The sequence below is a fragment of the Eptatretus burgeri genome, chromosome 2 (assembly GCF_056783735.1).
Source record: "Eptatretus burgeri isolate ZD-2024b chromosome 2, Ebu_testis_v1, whole genome shotgun sequence".
NCBI lineage: Eukaryota > Metazoa > Chordata > Myxini > Myxiniformes > Myxinidae > Eptatretus > Eptatretus burgeri.
Window position 1 is genome coordinate 133829898 of NC_140962.1, and position 26894 is coordinate 133856791.

A 26894-nucleotide genomic window follows, 5' to 3' on the forward strand; every position below is an offset into this window, starting at 1 on the left:
CATTGGGTTGCTTCCCCCCTGCATGTGTGTCTTGGCGCTGGCAATTTATTTAAGTCGTCTGCATGAGTGGGTTTGTTTATTTAGTTACTCAGCCCATAGGTTATTTATTTTTGGGACACGAATACACTAAATGTCGCACTCAGGGATCCGAAGATAAAGTGTACTCGGGGAAACTTACACTTGATGGCACACGAAAATTCGACGACTCGGGACGAGTCTGTAAAAAGGGGAGGGGGTAGTGTTACAACTGTGGAAATTCGCAGAGCACCATATAGGTCCTTGGATCAGTTATGCCGATAAGTCCGTGTTCAGATAGATTTCCCCACCGTTGTCTAATGGGAATTATTCATGTCACCCGGGCTGTGATTTTTGAGTTAGCCGTTTTTCTTTTGCTATTGTTATTTTGGACCAACCATCACGCCAACCACCAACCACCTTCTCCACCACGCCAACCACCAACCACCTTCACCACAACGCCACCCACCAATCACCTTCTCCACCATGCCAAACACCTCCACCATGCCAATCATCAACCACCTTCTCCACCACACCAACCACCCTCTCCACAACCACCTTCACAACAACGACATCTCCTCCCCATCTCCCAAACCGCATCTCCCCCGATACCCAACAACATCGCTCAACCATCATCTCCGAAACGACGCCATCTTGGCGCCAGCCACGGCGAGTCCGCATCGAACGGCATCGCTGCAAACAAACGCGGTGGTTTCCTTCTCCCTTCAGCGTTGGTGATTTCTACCACGTCCGCTCGCTCCAAGCTTCACCTCACAATTCGGATCAAAAGAGAGAAAGGAGCGGAGCCAGTGGGGGTCGAAGGTCGGAGAGCGGAGGTCAAAATCGCATCTCTCGGGCACTATAAAAGGCCGAGCGGAACGCCAAGTGGGAGGGAGTCGGTGGAGTGTCAGTGTGGAGAGGTCGAGGAGCCACTGTCGAGACAGCCGTCGAGAACTGTATAAGTGACTGTACATAATAAATATACCGTATTAGCTCTTTCATTTGCATTGTGTTTGGCTGTATAATTGCATGTGTGTGTGTTTTGAATTGATTCCATACCTGCATGACTGTATACGTGTAAAATAATAAATGTGCTTGTTTGAATGAAACCTGTTCGTCGCGTCATTTTCCCTTAATTGAGCTGCTGTATTGCATTTCGGAATAATAGCGGGCTTTTTGATAGCCGATAATAGAATTGGGTCCAACGAGGCCTGGAGATAATACACCGCTCGGTTATCCCAGAACGGAACGAACCGCTTAAGCGGTTCGTGTCCAAGCAGGCCTTTGTTGAGTTACGGTCTCTCGGTAGTCTGCCCGCACGAATAATTAGGTATATCGACAAATTCGGCGATTGACCCTGTCGCGCGCGGGTAGAATATTGACTCGGCCGTGTTGTGCGCTTGTAGCACACCCGTGACTGGTTTTCGGCCTTGTTCCGGAAAGTCGCGACTGAATTGTTTGTCCGGTGGGCGTACGGCCGCGATTCGGCTAAAAGCGACTGTCCGCACGCTGGCGGGCACAAATTCGTAACAATATATATATATATATATATATATATATATATATATATATATATATATATATATATATATATATATATATATATATATATATATATATATATATGCCAAGTTTCAGGAAGTTTCGATGAAAACTGTAGGCTGTGAAACAAAAAATGTCAAAAATAGGAATGACATCATAAAAATTGATATGATGTCATACTGATGTATCATTTATGCGGGAATTCATCTCTGCTAATGCCCTGTTCGATTCCCACAAACAGAATTCAAAAAGCTTGCCGAGTTTCAGAGATAATTTTTACGGCGATTTCCATTCGCAGAGATATTTTGACGTCATAACTTTTTTTCTCGGAGGAATTTTCAAAATTGAAGATCGTTACTGTCTGCGCAGGGTATGTCTACATATATATGCCAAGTTTCAGGAAGTTTAGATGAAAACTGTAGGCTGTGAAACAAAAAAGTCCACAAGAACAACAACGCGAGTAAGACTTGGAGATCCTCCACGAGGATCGAAAAAAATGCAGATGCGTAAGACTTCAGCACAGGACTGTACATCATCCACCCTGACCAAAGTAATGGTACTGCAAATACATTTTTAAAACAAGAACGACAACCTTCGATATTAATACGTCACCAGTATACCTCTGCCCACATGATTACATCATTATACATACTTGTACCAAGTTTGATTTAAATCCCTGAACCCAGATTTAAAATATTAAATAATTTCAGCTGACAAACCGTGCGTCTGAACAGGTTGAAATATAAAACATTCATTCCACATTTCTACCAGATCATAACTGTGACGTTTCACATCGATTCATAAAGCTGTTCAAGATAAAGGATTTTTGAAAGAATTTCATTCAAACAAACATGGCTGCCAGACCATGTGACATGTTAATTATTTGTGAACACCCTGGAATCATCAAGACTTGGGGAAGATGTGAGTGAAGTTTCCCCTTGATCTGTCAAGCTGTTCTGCAGAAGGAGATTTTAAAATATTTATTCTTCAAAAAATAATAGCTGCCAAACCATGTGACCTAAGACATCATAGATGGAGAAGTTTTTGTTCCTCACGGATAGGCGATCATACCAGACAGTGGCAAATCCAGGGGGGTTTCCTGGTTGCCCGGAACCCCCCCCCCCAACAAAAAAATATTTACCATTACAGTGGCAAACCCAGGTGTTCCCTGGTCACCCAGAACTCCTTCTGGTATGTCATATAGTTGCTTGTACGTCATATAGGCACTACCATCACTCAGGTCAGTCTCACGAGTCATGATATTTAAGATTGAAAGTTGAAGTTTATTGAATTCAAGATATTTTATTTTTAGTTATACATTTAAATATTGAATTAATTAACTTTTATATATTTTTGCACAATACATGCATATCAAAGAATATGTGAATGTGCATTTATTTGAAAGTTGCAATAAAGTTTTCATAACGTTCATATGACTTAGATTTTATATTATTTAGAAACCCCCCCGACCCAATTCCTGGATTTGCCCCTGCCTGTAAAGTTTCACTTCAATCTGTTGTTTAGCCATAAGGGAGAAGAAGCTTTTTGAAGATTTCTTGTTAAAAACAACATGGCTGCCAAACCACATGACCGATGACGTCATCAAATTTTTTTTGTCAATTACATTTTAGTCTGAGATGACCCTCAATTTTTCATACTGATCGATAAAGTGTTTGACATATGCAATTATGACTTCATAAGGAAGCCACGTGTGACATCATAAAAAATAAATCACCCTTGTTTCCCATGGGGAGTACTTCACATGTGTCAAGTTTTGATGTTTTTTCTTTGGAGCAGTTTGAGAGATACTGAGAGGTCCAAAGTTTTTCCTTTTTTCCAACATGGCTGCCACACCATGTGACCTATGACATCATAGTTATCACAAAAATATTCTACATGAGTAGTCGCATCTATGGTGAAAATTTTGTGACATTTCTATGGTGAAAAAAAAAACACCATGCCGCTCCGCCTCGATACAACCCCACTTCGATCGGACACCTGAGTCCTGACCCATGACATCCTCTTTATCAAATCAAATTCAGAATGGGTGGCCAATCGTGTCTTTGGAGTTTCGCGTTGATCCGATAAGGTTTTTGTCCAACATGGCTGCAAGACCATGTGACCGATATTGTTAAAATTTTCAACCAATATTCCCAACCATGCCGAATCGATCATATTAAAATAAAACAAGTGAAATCCTTCAATACAGCGTGTGTGGTGAAGCAAATGAGTATACTAATGTTAAAATATGCAATTTATGCTTTTTCAGTTGAAAAACAATTAAAAAGCATTCTTAATATTTGAAATGTAAAAATCTTGTTATTATTGTGATAAGCACCTTTATATATAACAGAAGGAATGAAATCATTTGATACAGCGTGGCAGGGAGCCACAAAAGAATGATAGCATAAGAAGAACTTAGCTTTCAGCATTCGGCGATCGGCGCAAAATGTGATGGTGGGCGGAAGTGATGTCTTTCGGCGCGAAATGCGATGGTGGGCGGAAATGACGTCTTTCGTTCGTACATGAGAGGGGCGCGTTTCTTCGTTTTTTTTCCCGTCAAGCAATAGATTAAATGTTTTTCACATATATAACACATTCGTTTCACTAATTTCCATTGAAATACTCGGGTATTTCCGTCAATTCTCGCTATTTCCGTCTAGGTTACGCACTGCATCAACCGGACGGCCGTCATTGGCTGTCTTGAGGCACGTGGGGGAGGGGGGGAGGACAGGGGACACCGGAGACGTGGTAGACACCGGGGCCATTTCAAACTCGGTGCAATTGTATACAGCGCACGCGCTGTAATAATTTCTCTGAAACCATTTAGCCTTTTTGACGGGAGGCTTTGCAGTGATGATCCACTGCTGCTTTTGCAAATATTTTATTGAACAACGATGTTCAGTCGCATGATGTCGCAGCCATGTTGGTTTTAAGGAAATAATCAAACAATTATTTCTCTGAAACCATTTAACCGATCAACACTGTACTTTGCTTTTATGATCCACTGCACTTGCTGTATACATGTGATTTTTTAAAAATCACATCATCAGTCACGTGGCGTGGTAGCCACATTGGTTTCAAGGAAAATATTTAAAAGTTATATTTTGGAAACCACTATAGTGATCAATGCGAATATTTAGAGTTGTGATCCACTCTCCTTGCTCCATGTAACGCAACATGTTTCATATTGATCTGTGAAGCGGTTTTGGAGAGAAAGGCTTCTAAATTTTCGGTTTTCAAATATACATGGCTGTCAAACCACGTGACCTATGACATCATCATTTCCACACTGTATGCAGCTATATTGTTAGATGATAATTGGTAAATTTCGCTTCAATCGGATAAACAGTTCTGGAGAAATAATTTCATATTTTTCTTCAAGACAATATGGCCGCCGAACCATGTGACATAATTATGATATATATTAACCTAGTATCCCCAATTCATAGTGAACAGGTCTGTGAAGTTTCCCCTCAATCTGTCCAGCCATTCTGGGGAAGAAGGTTTTTGAAGGTTTTCAGGGACATCTAAGATGGCTGCCAGACCATGTGAGCTGTGACATCAGAGTTATCAAACTTTATTCACCATGGCGTATCGATCATTTGGTTGCAGTTTGATTTCGATCTGTAGAGCAGTTCTGGAGCTTTTTTCCCATTATTATTATTTTTTTAAATGGCTACCAAACCTTGTGACGGATGACGTCATTTTTTTTAAGCTCGCATCTTTTTTTTTCTTTTCTTTTTGTATACCTTGTCGAGGCTCGTATGAGAGTGAACACACAATGCACAGCAAGGGGGGCATGAGACAAGAGGGTTGGGAGTGGGAAGGACAAATCAGTGAGGAACAGAGACATTAGGAGATCTGTGGAAGGGAGAGGGATAGGATGAGGGCCATGGGGAATACAAGATGGACATTGCAGAGACTTTCAAGAAGAAAAGCAGGGAATTTAAAGGAGGTGGGCTTGGGTGGGTTATCGGGGGTAGAAAAAATTGAGGATTTGGATGGGGCATGATAAGAGGTGGTGGTGAACAGCTGTTTTAAAGGCCTGGAGGGAAGAATGGGATTGAATAGCGTGAGGGAGTTTTTTTCCAAAGGCGGGAAAAAAGAGGAATGAAAGAGTGAAGGTGAGCAGTGATTGGTGATTTTGGTAGTTTTACCAGAAGGGGTTTGTTGGAGGACCTTGAGCACCCTGCGGAAATGTGGTGGGGACAAATCGCAGAGAGAGCAAGGCGGGGGGGGGCGAGGCTGGAGAGGAGACGGTAGAAGACGTTTCCACAGCGTGAATCCGAGAAAGGTGGGAGGCAGGAGCACCAGCCCAGTGGGGAGAGCAGCACTCCATCAGGCTGTGGACGAGAGCTTTGTAAGTGATCAGGAGCTTAGGTGGGCCGAGGAAGGACCTTGCACGACGGAGGATTCCCAGTCGGCAACTGGCTTTGGAGGCGAGATTTGAAATGTGGCTTTCCCAGGAAAGGTCATGGCAGATTGTGAGACCCAGAAGCTTGAAAGAAAGGACTTCTTCCAGAGGATTGTTGAGAAAGTGGATGGGGGGGGGTGGGGGTGTTCTAAACGGCCCTTTCGAAGAGACAGAGTGAGAATGTGAGATTTGTCTGGATTGAAAGACATCTTCCATGTGTTGGATCAGTTTGTGATTTTATCCACATCTGCAGTGAGTGAAGAAGCTGCTGCTTGCCGGTCTGTGAGATGACAGATGGTACGGCAGAGGGTGGAGTCATCAGCAAAGAGATATAGAGGATTTTCCAGAGAGTCAGAGAGATCATTGATGAAAACCAGAAATTGACATTGACAGGAGAGGAAGTCTGCGAGCCATGAGTGGAGATGGCCTTTTGCTCGATGAAGCACAGAAATTTTCATACTGATGGGATGCAGCATTGTTAGTGTCGAATTTTCACCAGGATACCACTTCATCAATGACATCATAGTCAAATCCCTCTTATTCCTCATGCAGTGTAGTTGCCAGAGACCAAGTTTCAATTTTTTCCATTTTGCGCTTTAGGAGATACAGAGGTCCCAAGTTTTCCCGTTTTTCCAACATGGCTGCCATCCCACATGACCGATGATGTCATAATTATCATTTTAAAAAATCTGCATTATGAGTCGCATCTACGGTCAAAATTTCGTGTCAATCGGATAACTGGTTGCAAAGAAAACGTACAAAAATCGCATGTACATACGTATGTACGGACGGAGAAGCCCAAAACATAATGCCACTGGCGACATCGTCACCGGAGGCATAAATGCCTTCCATGCGTGTACAGTGTACAGTGGACACATATACCCAGGAAAAACTTAAAAAATCAGTCATCCACATATCCAGCCAACGTTAACTTCAACCTAACCTAAACCTTTCCATCAATTATAATCATAGCATTACTATCCGAGCGAACCGATTAATCTGTATTTTCAGTTTGATCAGAAATTACGTCATCAAAAACTTTATAAAGGCATTTGGCCTTAGCCATACATCAGATTTCTGCTGAATAAAAAACAAAGAGAAAATACATGAATTGTTTTTTAAATTATCTCACTTCGTCAATTCAATGCAAATTTCTAAAAAAAAAAATCAAATAAATAATTCATCAAGCTATCATGTATCTCATGCATGCATTCTGCTTGAGAAAATTGTCCTCTTTGTACTAAATCCATCAGGACTGAAAGTTGAGAAAGTGTTTCCATGCTTCGGAGCCCAAATGTGATTGTTTGTTTTTTTGTCGTGCATCGACACAAACATGTTCCATACTCTATTTACAGATTCTATATATATATATATATATATATATATATATATATATATATATATATATATATATATATATATATATATATATATATATTGTTATGGATTTCAGAATTGGATCCGAGTAATACACACAACATCCAGGTCCTTAGACAGTTATTTCCACAAATGCAGGGTCAGAATAGACCCATCCCCTTGTCTGGTGGGATTCTTACTCCTTGATGCGTTGGAGAAGGGTAGAGAACAGGTTCCCTTCCTTTCTTAGGAGATAACCGTTTCCTCTTACGACACGTTCATGACGTATTATTTTATGTCGGTTTTCATTTCTGCATGAGCGATATTCACCGATCATGCACGCGATAAGATAGCCGTTAGCCCAACAGAGACTCATTCTGTTCCCTTTCCATCAAGACACATTGGCTTTGGAAATACACGATGTATTTACACCTTTTATTTTGGTTATCATTTTCACATTGGAGAATGAGCACGAGAATGGATGGTTGGAGGTCTCATGCAGGAATGTGCCAATAAGCAAGCTGGATTTGGCTGAAGTCGTGCTTGAGGCTCCGCCCACACTGGTCACCTCTTAAAGGATGGCAGGACTGCCCTGATGACAGTTGGTGAGAGATCCTGATGACGGTTGGTGACAGCTCGTGATGTTTGGGGACAGCAGCAACGGCGGTTGGTGATAGTTGTACTGTTCTTGCTCGGTCCGACTGGTTCTTGGTGTTCCTGGTTCCTGGGAATGACAACGTGACATCCATTGGTATTCGAGCCTGTTTGCGGGTGGGTGCACGGTGAGGAGAAGGGCTAACAACAGAAACAAACCAAGCTGTGGAGAGCTCATTTAAAGAGGTAGACCAAGGCACGCTCACACATTTTGGGTTATTTTAATAGATGCACAACGACGAATGCCTTGGTAAGCCGAGACCGGATTTCTTCCCCCCCCCCCCCCACCCCGAATGGTCTGATGGGTACCCATGTGTCGTGTTTAATTGATAAGTAAGGCAGAGTGATAAGCATCTGCTCTTTGTCCATTTTTCTATAAATGCTTGTTGAATTCTTTATTTGATTGAGATTATTTTGTTGATTGAACATTTGATTTGAATTCATCCATTTACTCGACAAGGGAATAAAAAGTCCTTCAGTTAATGTATTTTTCCTGTGAATAATAAATTCCTTGTTGACGTTTCAACCTGTCTATGATTATCATTTCCTTCCATTGATCCAGCATTGTCCAAACCTCGATAGGCTGGGAGATTATAATTTCCAAACTAATTAACCTGTCATGGTCGGCGTGCACCAGTCGTAAATGCTCGGCTGCATTACTTAAGATCTAATCAACATATGATTGGTGCATCGCATGGTTGGGGCGCGTTCCCTGGTCAGGAGGCCACGTGGCCTCTAGTTAAATGGCAAATTGGACGGTGGACACTGGAACTCGTGGTTAACTGATTGGCGTTCATGGTTGTTAAGCAACCCACTTCACCACAAAGGTAATTGTGAATGGTGGCCCCAGGTCCGGTTCTTCTGAGGAGAGAAGGGGGTTAACCCCCTCATAATGCGTATGGGCGTAACAAAAGATATATATATATATATATATATATATATATATATATATATATATATATATATATATATATATATATATATATATATATATATATATATATATATATATATATATATATATATATATATATATATATATATATATATATATATATATATATATATATATATATATATATACAGTGGGGAGAACAAGTATTTGATACACTGCCGATTTTGCAGGTTTTCCCACTGAGAAAGCACGTAGAGGTCTGTAATTTTTATCATAAGTACACTTCAATTGTGAAAGACGTAATCTAAAACAAAAATCCTGAAAATCACATTGTATGATTTTTAAATAATTAATTTGCATTTTATTGCATGAAATAAGTATTTGATACATCAGAAAAACAGAACTTAATATTTGGTACAGAAACGTTTGTTTGCAATTACAGAGATCAGACGTTTCCTATAGTTCTTAACCAGGTTTGCACAGACTGCAGCAGGGATTTTGACCCACTCCTCCATACAGATCTTCTCCAGATCCTTCAGGTTTTGGGGCTGTCGCTGGGCAACACAGACTTTCAGCTCTCTCCAAAGAATTTCGATTGGGTTCAGGTCTGGAGACTGGCTGGGCCACTCCAGGACCTTGAGATGCTTCTTACGGAGCCGCTCCTTAGTTGTCCTGGCTGTGTGTTTTGGGTCAGTGTCATACTGGAAGACCCAGCCACGCCCCATCTTCAATGCTCTTGTTGAGGGAAGGAGGTTGTTGGCCAAGATCTCACGATACATGGCCCCATCCATCCTCCCCTCAATACGGTGAAGTCGTCCTGTCCCCTTTGCAGAAAAGCATCCCCAAAGAATGATGTTTCCACCTCCATGCTTCACGGTTGGGATGGTGTTCTTGGGTTGTACTCATCCTTCTTCTTCCTCCAAACACGGCGAGTGGAGTTAAAACCAAAAAGCTCTATTTTGGTCTCATCAGACCACATGACCTTCGCCCATTCCTCCTTTGGATCATCCAGATGGTCATTGGCAAACTTCAGACGGGCCTGGACATGCGCTGGCTTGAGCAGAGGGACCTTGCGTGCGCTGCAGGATTTTAATCCATGACGGCGTAGTGTGTTACTTATGGTTTTCTTTGATACTGTTGTCCCAGCTCTCTTCAGGTCATTGACCAGGTCCTGCCGTGTAGTTCTGGGCTGATCCCTCACCTCTCATGATCATTGAGGCTCCACGAGGTGAGATCTTGCATGGAGCCCCAGACCGAGGGAGATGGACTGTTATCTTGAACTTCTTCCATTTTCTAATAATTTTGCCAACAGTTGTTGCCTTCTCACCAAGCTGCTTGCCGATTGTCCTGTAGCCCATCCCAGCCTTGTGCAAGTCTACAATTTTGTCCCCGATGTCCTTAGACAGCTCTCTGGTCTTGCCCATTGTGGAGAGGTTGGAGTCTGATTGATTGAGTGTGGACAGCTGTCTTTTATGCAGATAACGAGTTCAAACAGGTGCAGTTAATACAGGTAATGAGTGGAGAATGGGAGGGCTTCTTAAAGACAAAACTAACAGGTCTGTGAGAGCCGGAATTCTTACTAGTTGGTAGGCGATCAAATACTTATTTCATGCAAAAAAATGCCAATTAATTATTTAAAAATCATACAATGTGATTTTTAGGATTTTTGTTTTAGATTCCGTCTTTCACAGTTGAAGAGTACCTATGATAAAAATTACAGACCTCTACGTGCTTTGTAAGTGGGAAAACCTGCAAAATCGGCAGTGTATCAAATACTTGTTCTCCCCACTGTATATATATATATATATATATATATATATATATATATATATATATATATATATATATATATATATATATATATATATATATATATATATATATATATATATATATATATATATATATTTATATATATATTTATATATATATTTATATATTTATATATATATTTATATATATATATATATATATATATATATATATATATATATATATATATATATATATATATATATATATATTATATATTGTGTTCCAAAAAGGCCTGGACAACTTTGCTTGTTCATATATTTAGTACCACAAATGATACAACAATACCCTTTGTTTTATATGATATAGAAACTCAGAGCATTTTCTTTATTTTCAGGTTTGGTAGTTTAATCTGAAATAAAATGGTGACTCCCAAAAGAAAGCTCAGTGTGTGGAGTGGTTCATCAGGACGAGATCCGACACGCAAGTTCAGCGTAATTTCCGTACAAGGTATGGAAGGAATCTGCCATTGCAGACTGGTATCAGAGGGTGGTACCAGAGGTTTCAGGAGACTGGAAGTTGTCAGAAACAGAAAAGTACCGGTCGACCAAGCACAATTTTAGCAGACACTGAACGAGTGCGTGAATCCTTTCAACAAAGTTCCAGAAAAACAATTTGACGCACATCCAGATAACTGGGACTACTAACCACCACTGTGCAGAAGATTTTGCAGAAAAGAATGAAGCTTTATGTCTATATGTTGCAGATTCTGCAGGAACTTAAACCAAATGACGGACCCAACCGCAATGGGTATGCCTTGGAAATGCTCATTTGCATAGAGGATGATGAAGATTACAAGAAAAAGGTCATTTTCACAGACGAAGCTTGCTTTCATGTTTCGGGGAAGGTTAAACAGCACAACGTGAGGATCAGGGGCTCTAAAAACGCCCACGTGGTCATTGAACACATATGCAACAGTCCAATGGTTAATGTGTGGTGTGACCTTCTCCACAACCGCTTGGTGGGTCCATTTTTCTTTGCAAAGTGATCTCAACAATTTACATGAACATGTTGGAAGGAATCGCCTTCCCACAGAGTGAAAAGCTGCAACCCAATAAATTTTTTAGCACAATGGTGCTCCCCCTCATTGAGCCTTAGTCGTTCGAGCCGTCCTGAATGAAAAAGTTACAGGTCGGTGGATTCGCCGAGATGAACCAACCGCCTGACCCCCACGATCACCAGACATAACCCCCCCCTTGATGTTTTTTTTTTCTGTGAGGGTTTGTCAAAGATGTTTTCTGCAACACCAAGGTGGCCATGCCACGCAGAAGGGACCGAACATTAATATTGCTGTGGAGCCAGGTCTCGGTGGCGAGCACGACCGCTAGGGGAGCAGTAGAGTCGGCTCCACCGAACACACCGGAATTTAGGTCGTGACCCGCGGAGAAGTCCAAAGGTATGGGTCCCTTACAGGACCATGAATCGCCAATAATTATTTGACCGCGTGGAGTGGGGTCAATTGCCAACATCAATATACCGAAGTATCCACATGGCAAAGCTTACCGGGGAATTCATACCCTCGGCAAGCCTCGAGCGGAACGAGCCATTACCGTGCGTAACCCGAGCAGATGATTACCGAGGCCCGTTGTTCCAAATGTACAAAAAAACGGCCTTCCTAAACCCCAATACGTACCGTGGCAAACCAATGGCAGAAATGACAAAGAACAAGCTGGTACATTCAACAAGAGGGGAATTTATTAACAACAATAATTTGGGAGGGGAACACAGAGCAGAGTTATCATGAATATGCAGTCAATGTACAAGGGCAAAAGAAAGCACTTGCACGATTAAACTTGACAAGACAGGCCCGCACACCCAAAAATGAAATGGACCCGCTGGGTCTTTATTCGGCTCTCCAGCCAAGGAGGATAGTTCGGCTGGGAGTCAGAACGGCTGGCTACCTGGCCACGAGCGCGCGGATGGTCGATCGCACTTTCGGAGCTCGGGTCGTCGCAGGGCCTGTGAGCTCCTTTGCGAACCACGTGGAGGGACCCGAACCCACATGGTCAGCTTCACGCCAAGCGCCGAGGAGAAGACCAGGGGCGAAGACCGGCGACCACCAAGGAGCGCCCAGCAGGCCAGAACACCGGGGAGCGGGTGGTCGACCAACAACATGACCACCACCTCAGGAACCACGAACTTTGACACGTCAACCAACCACGAGCACCACCAACACGAGCCCCGACACGAGCTCCGACACCTCTCTCTCTCTCTCTCTCTCTCTCTCTCTCTCTCTCTCTCTCTCTCTCTCTCTCTCTCTCTCTCTCTCTCTCTCTCTCTCTCTCTCTCTCTCTTTCTCTCTCGTCCGACCGCGCCGACAATTATCCCCTCCTCCAGAGGGGAGGAGCTGCCTCCTCCAACCCGCTCTCCCTCACTGGACGGTTTTGGTGCGCAAATGCGCTCGTCGCCTTTGTCACTAGCCAAAATGGGCGCCAAGTCCGTTGATTGGTCCGGGAGGTGTGGTGACATCACGCGGACCACCCCTCACACAGTGGAGGAGTCCCATTGGTCGAGGGACGGCAACCTCGCTCGCATCACCCGATTGGCTGGGGCGATGAAAATCTCCGCCCACGTACGTGGTCGAACGCACGTGGGCAATGGAGTCGGTGTTGTTATCGTTGGGGATGTAAAAATCCTAACTATAAAATAATCCACAGCGCACACATGTAATTCCCATTAGACAGAAGGGGATAGATTCTAACTGTACACATACCTATCGAAATAACTAAGCTTTGGGACTCTGACTGTTTGTGTGCACAAGGTTTCCAAATCCGCAACAATATCAGTTAGTGAGTCAGTGAGTGGTTACAATGATATATGTGCATCCACTGCCCCCCCCCTTTCCCGACCACCATATGTGTATGTGTGTGTCGTGCTCTTATTTGTTTGTTATACAAATCCATACCCCTGGGCAAATTGCCCCAAATTTGCTCTACCGCATTATTTTAACATGTGTTGGGTCAACATCACTTTAAAAAATTGCAATTTTTCATGAATTTGACGTCTTCAAGACAAATGGTCGCCACCATCTCAGATCATCCCCAATCCAAAACCATGATCTTTTCTACCCTCGTTAACCCCACCCAAATCCCCTCCTCCTTCCAAATTTCCAGTTTTCCCTCCTTGGAGTTTCCTTCTGTATCCATCTTGTCCACCCTCTCCTGCACCCCTCCCCCCACCCACAATTTATCTCCACACCCATTTTTATCAATGTCTTCCTCTATATTTGGATTCAACTCTGCTGTTGGTGTTTCCCCCCTCTTTTGACTGCTCCTTTTGCATGTTTTGCATCTTGTTTTGTCTGTCACACCCTTATCCGTTCAATGTATGAGGTCTTCCACGAGCCTCGACTATACATATACACAAAAAAAAACAATAACGGCGCTCTGGGTGATTGAGCATCGTACGTCTCGTGCCCTCCTCGGTCGGGAGAGAGCCGGAGCTTGTATTACCCCTTGGCCCTTCTGTGTGTTGTGTTCGAAAGTAAATTATTTGTCAGGAATCTAACCAATTGCAGTCAAGTATTTCTGTTCCGTATGCAGGATGGAAGTCAATCCAGGACACAGGGTTCCACATCAACAGTCACCAAGGGACTACACCGAGTGTAAGTAGCCGCCGCACGATCCTGCAGTCCTCAAAAAAAAAGGAAATTATGTCATGCAGATTGCAATTTGTCAAAAACTTCATGATCTTAACACAGCCGGATTTAGGACACAAACTTTCACAGCCAACTTCTTGCCATGCCGTCACTTTGAGCACGTCTCACCGTTTTGAAACAGTTACATGCGCTTCAATAAACACAGAGAAGAAACCATTTTCACAGAAATGAAGATTTGGCATTTGAGACATCATCTGCTGATCTGCTCAAGCTGTGCTTTCAAATGTGAAAGTTTCTGGAAACTTGTGTTTTCATATTCAAGTGCATGAGAAGAGGGCATGGGAAGGAAATGATTAAGGATTCAAAGACATTCCACAATGCAATGTGCGCTGTATTGCTTACAAATGTTTTTATTGGAACACTACATTCCAGTGTTTTGCTGTGTACATACAATTTGTGACGTGAACACTATTCTATGTGGGATGATGTCACAGTGGCCGGTTCTTTGCTAGGTTACCAAAGCATGTAGCGAAAAGCTTTCCAGCTTGGTTTATGACCTTGCATTCGCTTTAGCCAAAGCCAATAAAGCAAAATATTTTTTCCTCTTCCATCCAGTATTGGTAACCCTCAGTCATATGCTCGGCATATTATTTCACCGCAAACTATCAAGAACGCGTGCGGGTTTCAAAAGAGATGCAAACTTTTGTTTGAAACTGGTATAACCGAATTTATGAAACTTACAAACCTTCCGAATAAGATGTTTGATCTGAACAAAAAGGTACAGATGGAACTGCAAGTTCATGATGACCTTTTGTAAAGATCGGTGTGCTCTGAGGTTCAGTGTCATAGTTTACAAATCATGGAAAAAAATTAATCTTTTAGTATCAAAGCTTTTATTCTAATATGTAGCAAATGTATGAACAACTCATCCTTTAACAGAACAATGGACTAATGATTGAGCTATCCAGCTGTCCCCTTATCTATGGCAATAACTAACTACACGGTATTGCTGTTTACATTGGAGATTTCATTCTGCAATCCACAGGTCTCTATGCAATGAGGAGGTTGAATGAAAGATAAGCTCAACTAGACAAGCAGTTGATGAAGGCAGGCAGCTCAAACTTAATGCAGAGGATAATGGCACGATGATATACGTAGTCTCCATTCCTATTTGGCCAATTTCCTCGCTTTATGCATGGAAGCAGCATGTAATGCATGATGGAACCATCTCCTCTTCCCTCCCAGGAGAGGTTGGCATGTCCCAATGTAGTGCGGTTAGTCCTAGTTTGTTCCTTGTTCACATTAATGACCTCACCAACTCCCTGGAATACTCTCTATAGTCTATATACCATTTGGCAGATGTTCCTTACCCCACGTTGAACTCACACATGGACCACATTCCGGTGGCAACTAAATTGCTCTCAGCAGACCTTGAGAAGATTAGGAATTGGTCCAGTACCTGGAATAAGTCTTCCAATAAAGACAAATCTCACATTCTCATCATTTCTATCCAGAAGGACCAACAAGCCAACCAACTCTTCTTTTTCTGAAGTCAACAACTGTCCTTCGACCCTGAAGTTTTTTTTACCATCAGGTATGATCTGTTCTGAGCAGTACACATTTCCAAGCCAGGCTCCAAAGTGAGACTGGGCATTCTCCACTGGGTAAAGTCCTTCCTCACCATCACTGAGCTTCTCACGGATAGTAAGGCATCTGTATGTAGTACAGGGGATAGTGCTCTCTTCTACGATTTCAAGCTTCATCCTCACATCTTGGGTTGAAATCCAGTTGGCAGGACAGCCTAAAGGTATGCACACTCTCCTCTGAGCTATCTCGCCTGGGTTTGAATCTCGACCCAACTAGGAACTTTCATCCTGGTGTTTCGCATGCAGAGCGAGGCATCAATCAATGCGAGTGCCGTCTCTCAAATGGATGCTAAACGGTGCATCCTGTCTCTGTCTGCCTTGTGCATTAGTTGGTGGTGTTTAAAGATCCCATGGTGTCCTTCATGAAGAGTAAAGCGAGCTATCAGCACCCTGGTCAAATTTCAAATTCCTGCTCTCACACACAAGGGGCACTGTATCAGTGGCACAGCTACTCCCACAGCAAATTATGTTACCTGTAGCCTCATGTGCAGCAGAATAAAAAAAAAATAAGAAAGTTGGAAATCATTCTGTACAGGGACATTACAGGCATTGAAATTACTAGTACGTGCCCGTACGTGCGTGGCCGTACATGCAAAAAAAAAAAAACTTTCAAACCGCGTGCCAGAAACAACAACCGCACAGGCCGTTCCTTCGCCCTCACGTGCCCGTACGTGCGTGGCTGTACGTGCAAACCAAAAAAAAAAACTTTCAAACCGCGTGCCAGAAACAACCACACAGGCTGTTCCTTCGCTCTCGCGTGCCCGTACGTGCGTGCCTGTACGTGCGTGGCCGTACGTGCAAACCCCCCCAAAAAACTTTCAAACAACTACACAGGCCGTTCTTTCGCTCTCGTAAAAGACGACTGGATTGGGGCATTGTGTTCATCTATAAATGCGCATAAGAAATCAAGAAATTATTTGAATACAGTAAGTCATCACTATCCGGAAGTCCGTACGTTGTAACCCATAATGGGGAACGTGGCTGAGGATCTCTTCCCCAACTGCCACGCCTACGCAGCAACGTGTTCTGTCATTGGTAACTAAATGGTGCATCCGCCACGCCTACGCAGCAACGTGTCCTGTCATTGGTTGGTAAATAAATGGCCATAACTTGGGAACCACTTGTCCGATTATTATCAAACCTTGAAAAGGCACATACTCAGGTCCCCAGCAATATACCTGGAAAGTTTCAATTGGATCGAACCAGTGGTTGTCGAGAAACAGTGGTCACACACACACACATACACACACACACACACACACACACACACACACACACACACACACACACACACACACACACTGCTGGAATTATAGATAGATAACAAGTAATTAAAAAATAAAAAAATTTAACAAGAGAGTTAATGGAACACCTTACCCTACACAGTGTTGTGCAAAAGGACATGGGAAGAGTCTTTTAAATTCTTGTTTTGCATTTCTGAGCACAATGTATGTTTGTTTTGTTTGTGAAGCTTGCATAACAGGCATGATGGTAGCCATACGAAGCCGACACATCAAACGGAACAGTCCAGAGCTGACGATGCTCCGCTCAGATGCGTTGCATGTTGCCATCGAGGTTTATCCATGCATTAGCGCAATTGCAAACCTTCTGCCAACTCCTCTCCGGGGGGGAGTGACGATTTTGGAACGATTTTTGAGAAAAAGATGCACTAAACAAACAATGCTAGGCATTGCCATATTTATCTGAATACAGAATCTCACACAGTTACTCTGCCCTCAGAGCTGAGACAGCGTGAATGCTGATTCTCAATTTCCGTCCTCAGGGCACTAGGCGGAGTGAATATTTTTCTAAGTTCTGCTCAAAAGAAGGTTTTTTTTTGAAAGTGCCAAAAAAGGCGATTTGTGTTCTACAGTGTTCAAGTATATAATTCAATTGAAATAATGTAAAGGTTTTAAAAGTGGAAAGGAAAATATTTTCAGAATCTTACCGCCATTTATGCAGCTTCTTTTACACCATCTTATTGAACAAGTTATATTCGTCCTTCGTACCTGTTGTTTGTGTCCTTTATCATATCTCGAAAAACAGTAAGTTTCCTTTTTGGAATGATTTTCAATGTTGTTTGACTGCCAGGCAGGCAGGCAGGCAGGCAGAGTAAAATAATTACCTTAATTCTCTGTTTACGTGCTCAACCGGGGATGAGATTCTGTACAATTTGCCAAATTCAGAGCAGAATTGCTGCTAAACTGTATAGTAGGTTCATGTTCCGATTTGTGTTAAAAATATAACATTCAATTTAAATTGAGTTGTCCCTCAATCATAAACTCACAATTGTAGACAGATATACAGACATACAGATAGACAGATAAAGTAAACCAATCGCTTCACCCTGCTTTTTGCCTCCCACGTACAGGGTAAAAATGCAAAAGGGTGTAGGAATGGTATGTTAAAAAGTATGTACACATGGTAAGGATGGTCACAAGAAATTAACATGAGAAACCATCCATCCATCTTTCTTTGAATCATGGTTGTTTCCTGTCCATCCCTGCATCCCCACGCAGTGATAGCACGTATGTTGATTGTTTCCATTCATAAATTTGACCCAATGAAATATTTAACCTTTAACACAGACAGACACACACACTGGATTCAGCTCATTTTTGAGGTGATTGTGAACCCAAATTAAAAAAACATCATGTTATTTTCAAGCACAACAATTACTCAAAGAAAGATGTTGGGATGGTTTCACATGATAATAATCTATTGTGACCATCCCTACATTGTTTACATACTTTTTGGCATATCATCCCTACATCCCTTTCCATTTTTACCTGGCACGTGAACTGCAAAGTGGGATTAAGCAATTGGTTCACTCTGTCTGTCTGGCTAGGTGTCACTCAATGATCGAGTAACTATTGAATTGAATTTCAATTGAATGAATATATATATATATATATATATATATATATATATATATATATATATATATATATATATATATTTTGAACATTGCAGAACACGAATCGGAACACAAACCTGCAGGTTAGCAGGACTTTCGCTCTGAATTTGGCAAGTTGTACGGAATCTCATCCCAATTGCACACGCACATTTGAGGAGTGAGACGATTCTCTTTTTTTACTACGTCTGCCTGTCTGGCAGTCAAACAAACTTGAAAATTATTCCAAGCAGGAAACTTCCTGTTTACTTTGTGGGGAAGTCATAAAGGACACAAACAACAAAGGACACGGCGTTAAATTTCTGAAAAAAAAAGTTCTTTTTTTTTCTTCTACAGCCTTTAAAACTTTTATTTTATTTATATTTACTTTTGTTCTTGAACACTGTGGAATACAAATTGCCTGATTGGCACATCCAAAAACCTCCAGTTTAGCAGTAGTTGGACAAAATATTACACCAGTTTACCCCATCTCGACCAATCAAATTTTCCGAGCATTGGGGAATATTAAGATTCAGACCAAATTGCGGCTCGTAGGAAATATAGATCAGCGTGCTCGGATACGCAAAGCAAGAGTTAAGAGACCCTTCCCATGTCCGTATTCACAAGAGTGTACGTGATGGCCTCAGCTGTTATTTGAACTCCCTAGTTTAAATTGTTTGGCAATTCAATTTGACACCCAAAACAGGCCATCCTGTCAGTCGCAGCTAAATATGAAGCAATATTACCCCAATAGCACTGATAAGCGACAGATAGCTCAACAGAAGGCGAAAATGATTGAAAATCACCGAAAATTAATTTCATTTTTGTAACACAAGTAGAACAGAATTTGCATCATCACTATCTTCCAAACCCTGGGGGGTGGTGAGGGCAAACAAAGTAGCAACAAACTTTATCTTCTGACACAATTAGTCCCTCTGGCAAGTTTGATTGAGATGGATAATTAACTACCGAATGGATTGGCCACAGACATGCAGACATAGACAGACACCAAATTGGAAATTTTAGTATGACGACAGGACCCCCACTGGGCCACTATTGTGTTTTGCATGGGGCTTCCAAATGAGTAACTCTGCCACTGGGTGAAGGTGTTGGTTTCACCCCTGTCCGTCTTTTTGTTTGTCTGTGAACAGGATAACTCAAAAAGTTATGGATGGATTCGGATGAAATTTGGTGGGCAAGTTGGGTGTGTGATAAGGATGAATTGATTAGATTTTAGTGAAGATCTAGATCCGGCACTAGAATTTTTAAAGTGATTCTTCACCATTGAGAGATAGGGCCAAAAACGATATGTAGCAGAATATTTCAAAAAGTTATGGACGGATTTGGACAAAACTTTGGAGACAGGTCGGATTTGATTTTGGTGAAGATCCAAATCTGGATCTGGATACGAGAATTTTAATATTTTCAAGTGATTCTTCGTCATTGTGAGAGGGGGCCAAAAAAGATATGTAGCACGATATTTAAAAAAGATGTGGATGGATGATGACAAAACTCAGTTGAAGAGTTCGTTAGGTAACAAGAACAAGCCGATTCGATTCTGCTCAGGTCCGGATCCAGCTCCTTTCGATCAGTGGGATACAAAACGTAAACTGTTCAGCCTGGCAGAGAGTATGCACTCCACCGAGTGCCTTTCTCATTCTAAATGCACCCACGACACTGCACAGCGGCTGCACAAGCTACTCACAACTCGTAATAGTCAGGGCTGTTAGGGATTTTTTGGTTCACATTCTTCCAAAAGCACCAATTTTGGCCCAGATGTCGCCCATACCATACTTTTTCGATTTTTGACGGGCGCCAAATTGGCCAAATCCAATATGGCCACCACTCGGGTTAGAGGTCAATCTAGTTGAATATCCAAAAGGGCTAGAATCATGAATAATACCACTTTTTAGGGGTTTTCAGGGTCTGGGGATCTGATTCTGATCTAATTCCATTGATTTGAGGTCAAGGTCACTCCTCAAGGTCACCCTAAAGGTCATTTTGGGGTCAATATACGTAATTTTCGTTGTTTTATGTCAATATATACCAACAGCACATCATTTTATCAGTTTCTGAGGTTGAGTAACACGAATCTGACCTTATTTTAACGATTCGAGGCAATATTGCATGTCAGGGTCATGATTGGAGTCACCACCGATCTTCTCGCGTCCATGAAGAGCCGATGGGCCCCAGAGCACTGTGTTGAAGAAACTCCTCATGTCCTCATTTACTGGAGCCATCGAAAGGTTCTTGACTCTGTAGAAAAAACTTGTGCATCATCACGGCAGCCCGCATGAACATAAGTGCATCATCTTGACCAATATGTGACCTATTTGTCTTGGCAAGCTCATCAGCCACCTTCAATTTGTGAGATATGTAAATATCCTTCCTGCCTTCATTCCCCTTGGAAAACTCATCCCATTCAGGTAGGAAGTTGAGAAGGTGATCCTTGAATCGAGTTGAGTGTGGCTCTTTTTTTATCTCTGCATGGGTGACCTTGCTCACTCATAACCTTTTGATACATCTCGCGTAGCTCTGAGAGCTTGAATAAGGTGGTGTCCGAATGTTTGATAAGGGTTATAATTTGAGCGCAGATGATGGGATCGAACGGCGGAGGTGCGGGACCCACCAAATCGCGTCGCTCGGCAGCGTGAGCAGAGTCTCGCAAATGTACATAACACTGATGGTGTTAATAGGCATCAGCTGCATGCGCATCAGACACCACGGCAACCAGTCTGCCAAGTAAATTAAAGTTTTTGTTGGTCTTTGCCCAACTCTTTAGGTTGGCATCTACGACATCAGTTACTACCTTGTGGAGCGTGGCCTGGCCCACCCCCTCACAGATTACACAACACATGATATTGGCCCGAGGCTGAAATTCCCCAGATGACCTGAGTTTTTTTGGACTATTCTGAGAGCCAGCTTCTCTGTCTAGCTTCTCTCTCTCCCGTTTGACTCGAGAACTACCACAATAACTCCTGCACGTTTTGTGATACCAAGCCTTATGGGATTTAAGAGTTGCTGCAATACCTGAGCCATCATTCAACTGACTAATCGTGACATTGATACCAGAAGGAAGATTATTGTCATTGAGAGCTTTGAAGTCTTTGAGATTTCTCTCAAGTGATACAAGTCCCTCCTCTTTAGGTGTTTGCAAGGCTTGTTCAGTTTTGTCCGATTGACAAAGACAACAGAGTCCCCAGTTCATAATTTCGGTAGAAGACATAGCTTGACACTCTTGTATTACTAGTCCATTATAATATTATGTAGACTCGTCATCGCGATGAACTTTCATCTAGGGTGTCTCGTGAGATAGGGTAGACGTCTGCTCCGAATGACATCAGGCACCACTGCCGCTGCTGGAAATGTTGATGATCACAGACTTGGTATTATCTGAAAAATATTCAACGTAAAAATAAACCGAAAAGGATATGACATACAACTCAAAATTTGTAAACAGTTTTAAAAATAAACTCAATTTAGAATGATCTACCTACACTGAGCTACGTCATTGTCTAATACCAGAAACTTTAATTAACTGCATGCGACATCACCTAACAAAATAGGAAAATTGGTGAGCATTTAGGATGTCATGTGAAATACACACATCCTGTGGAGAAGATCTCAACTTGTGTGACATACAGCTAGTATTTGGGAACGGATTTAGGCTACTAAATTGAAGTACAGTCAGCAGATAAAAACAATCATTCAATACCTGGTAGCTATATTTCAAAAGCTAACAAGAAATTTAAATTGTATGCTGCACATGGCTGCTACTGGAAGGAAGTGTTTATTATTTTATATCCAGAAAAGTGCAGGAGCAAAATATATATATATATATATATATATATATATAGGCACTTTCACAGTAAAAGTTGGGTTAAGGTGGTTCGGAACGTCTGTTTATTAAGTGGGTGGGCTATTTTACCATTAACTGGTGTCATCTACTATTTCTCATAATATATGAGTTCACAGGAGCTCGTAAAATAACAGAAACAAATGGCATATTTTGACTTTTCTACCCAAATACTAGTATTTAATGGGTAAATATTTTGAAGTTTTAATATTTTTTTGGATCTGGGATGACGCACCAGAAACACCGGGTTTGACCCCATAATGACCTTTAGGGTGACCTTGACCTCAAATCATTGAAATAAGACCAGTATCAGATTCCCATACCCCGAAAACCCCTAAAACGTGGTATTATTCATGATTCTAGCCCTTTTGGATTTTTAACTAGATTTACCTCTAACCCGAGTGGCGGCCATATTGGATTTGGCCAATATGGCGGCCCCGGGGGGCGCCCATCTTGGCACCCGTCAAAAATCGAAAAAGTATGGTATTGGCGACATCTGGGCCAAAATTGGTGCTTTTGGAAGAATGTTTACCAAACGACCCTTTTATGCCCTAACAGCCCTGACGAAAACACCCTGAAGTGTTCCAATAGTTGGAGCCAATCTTATCAGACTTCCACACCATCAGATGCACACACCAGACGCACCAACAAGCCTGATGGTAGACACGTCGCAGTAGGTGCTGCCCTTCACCAGTTCATCGATGCCAACTGGCACCCACTGAGGTTCACCACAGACATCCGGGAATTTGATGCCAACAGTACGTCAAAGGAATCATGAACTCAGTTGCTGACGCTGTCACACATCGAGGTATTGGTGTTGTCATCTACCAACTCATCGACCATTGATTTTAATGGACTTGCAGCAGAGCAATGGGAGGACACAGAGTTCCACCATCTGTAGTCTGCAACCGGTTCGCTTACATTTTGCAAGGTACTGCAACCAGGGACAAGCACTACCCTCATTGCGATACATCGATGGGCCAGTCACACCCTTTGGTGCCTGCTGCATCCGTCATAGAGTCTTCGATACTTTTCGCTCACAGACCTGAGTATTTGAGCAACCCAGAAACTCATCATTATGTGTCATGTATGACCATGCATCAGCGCTGAAGGGTGTCGTTGGGCCAAGCAGTGTCTTTAACATCAATGCTCCAAGATCCAACATCATATGGTCGTACCACGTGGCAACCTTTCAACACCAGATATGCATTTTGACAGGGTCCACATGGCTCTTGTTGGTCCCTTACCACCTTCAAATGGACACCACTACTGACTGACTTGTGTTGACCACTTCACTTATTGGCTGGAGGCGACACCAATAGGTGACATCACTGCATCAACATTAGTGACATCAACATCATGGCCTTTGTCCAAACCTGTATCACATGTTTCAGTGTGCCATCAACCATCACTGCAGATCACAGTAGCCAGTTTGAATTGACTCTATTTCGCGAGCTGACTTAACTCCTGGTTATTGACCACATGCAAACCACCACTTCCTATCCAGCAGTGAATGGTATAGGTGAACGTTTCCACCACCAACTTATCTTACCTGAAAGCATGTGACAAAACCACACACTGGATGGATATCGTACCTATGGTTCTGCTTGGTTCCCAATCTGCTCTAAAAAGCCGACCTTGGTTGCTCCACTGCAGAGCTCGTGTTTGCTGCACCACTTAGTCTCCTTGGAGAATTCTTCTCAGCATCTGATGGCACATTTACCGACGCCACCAACTATCCCAGCCAACTTTGTTTGACCATTCATGGCCTTGGGGCTACACTGACATGTATGCTTTCATCACGTCCGACTTTTACTTCCCATTCGTTTTCTACATGCACCCACATATTCACACGGCACAATGCTGTCCGGAAACCCTCGCAGCAACCTTATGATGTTGGTATCCTCACAAATAAACAGCCTATCTTCACAAGTATACAGCCAGCCTATCCTCACAAACAACTGAACCTCCCAAACAGCTATTCCACATAAATGGCAAAGTTCTACAAAGTTACAACAACGCTCCGAGAAGACCTTCATTCTCGATATTGATAGTAGCCATTATACAGTCTCTATTGAAGGCAGCATTTCTTGCCACTATCAGAGCTGACCTTCGCACGGGTCAACACCTTCTACAACAATACCCTTCCAGCCACATACGACTTGCCCTGAGCATCACGTACACTTCCCAGCACGATATTTATGGAGTACATTTTGCTTGTTGGCCATTTATCTTTGCTGTGACTTTTATTTTACATGGCAGACTACATCTCTTATTCTGTACACCATTATGTACTTTGTCTGTACCTTTGATTTGATAAACCCACTCGGGGGAGGAGGGAGTGAGTGAGTAGTGTTGCGGAATTATTTTGCATTTGATTTATCAACATGTCAATATGCTTTAGCTTTGGTTCATCCGGTGATTATTTCCTGTAGGGATTTCTGGCAGGGGAATTTTTTGGTGGTTACGAAGAGGAACCGTTGGGCGAGGCAATAATGTAATGGACTCAAAATCCTAACGTCTCGGCTGTCTTCTCTTCCACACCAAATAGGTATGCAGCTATACCTATACTTTGTGGAATCCTTTCAAGTTGTGAAAATTTTTTGAGGAGTCTTATGGACGTTCACACTGTAAAATTCAGTGGAATCCAAGTACCAAGTCATTTGAGTTAGGCTTCCTGAACAGATGAATAATGAGGTAAAGGAAATTACAAAGGGGCTATTTTGGGTCTGTCAGTTTTGTAGCTCAGTGATGATGTGCAAGAGCTTCATGAGTGTTGTTTGATGTGAAATTCTCTGCAGATGACTGGCAGGTACTATATCTAATATATATATATATATATATATATATATATATATATATATATATATATATATATATATATATATATATATATATATATATATAAAAGAAAGTTTGTTTGTTCATTTATGCTTTCGGACCCTGCAAGAACCAGTGGAACCAAACTTTGCATGGCCTCCGCTTTCATCCAGAGGAAGGTCGAGGGCTATATTTGGATAAAAAAAGATGAAGAATTAAAAAAAATTAAAATCAAATAATTGGCCGAGAGGCCTCGATCGGGTCTTGTGTTTTGTCCAATGCCTGCATTTTTTTTTTCCGGGAGCAATCAAGTAATATGTATTGTGAAGCTTGTACGTTGAGGTTGTAGTGATTTGTTGTCACCAACACAAATTTATTTTTTAGTGTTTACACGTGTGCCTGTTATTAAAAAGATTGCTTCACACAGGTTTATTATAACACCGCGTTCAGGCCTCAAGCGAGTATGTTACACACTGCCTGGAATTTTCCTGTGAAAGATTGAGTGATATGTTTTGTGAAGATATGTTGAGGTTGTATCTTGATTTGTCACATTTTTAAAAATATAATTAATGAAAAGAAGTTAAAAGAGGGGAAAGTGGTCCAAGCACATTTTTCAACGCCCAAGGTTGGTAAGTCATACGAGACCACAAGACCGACATTCCCCAATTTTTCATCCAGAAAATATTTAAATACATATTGTATTTAATTCCCACGGGCAATTCTGCGAACTTCAGCAAGTAAGTTTATAAGTTTTTATCTTGGTAGATTTTTTTGAGGATTTGTGTTGTATTAAGCATATGGAGTGCCCATACCATCCTGACATAGGAAATCCTACCGACTTCCAGATACTGCAGAGAATGCAACAAAAAAAGAGAAGAGCAAATCAACACAAACAGCCTCTACTCACAACCAGTACACTCAATGCTTCACTTGTGATAAATATCCTTGCCAATGATCCTTCTGCTTTGGATTTCAAAGCCTCAGAGATACAAACATGCCAACAAGGCAAGATCTGTCGTCGTCAACGACTCACTCTAACAACACAACATATTGACACTTATTCAAATCTATCAATGACAAACAGCCTGGCCTAACAAACAGCAGATTATCCTCACAAACGGCCAATCATAATAAACAGCCAGGCTATTCTAACAAACAGACCATCATAACAAACAAGTCGCCTGTCCTAACAAACAAATAGTCCATCCTTACAATCAAACAGCCTACAAACAAACAACTAGCATATACAAACAAACAAACAGCCTCTCCTTACAAACAAACAGCTTATGCTAACAAACAAACAGCCTGTCCTGACCAACAAACAGCCTCTCCTTTCAGCACAAAACCTCTCATCAAAACAAACAGCCTATCCTTACAAACAAACGGCTTA

At 42.0% G+C, this 26894-nt stretch overlaps 1 protein-coding gene and 1 pseudogene across 4 annotated transcripts in view; one reads left to right on the plus strand and one right to left on the minus strand.

Annotated features, from left to right (window-relative positions):
• LOC147033195 (uncharacterized) overlaps window positions 1-26894 on the plus strand; it is a 119619-nt gene that overhangs the window by 67616 nt on the left and 25109 nt on the right. For 3 of the 4 annotated variants that reach the window (XM_085871321.1, XM_085871323.1, XM_085871322.1), the window contains one exon: window positions 14234-14295. In XM_085871321.1, the coding sequence (XP_085727447.1) occupies window positions 14234-14295 (62 nt within the window). Of the gene's footprint in view, window positions 1-14233; window positions 14296-25119; window positions 25236-26894 lie in introns of all 4 variants that reach the window. The other variant, XR_015055472.1, reaches the window with a different exon arrangement.
• LOC147033196 (uncharacterized) lies at window positions 20658-22417 on the minus strand (annotated as a pseudogene).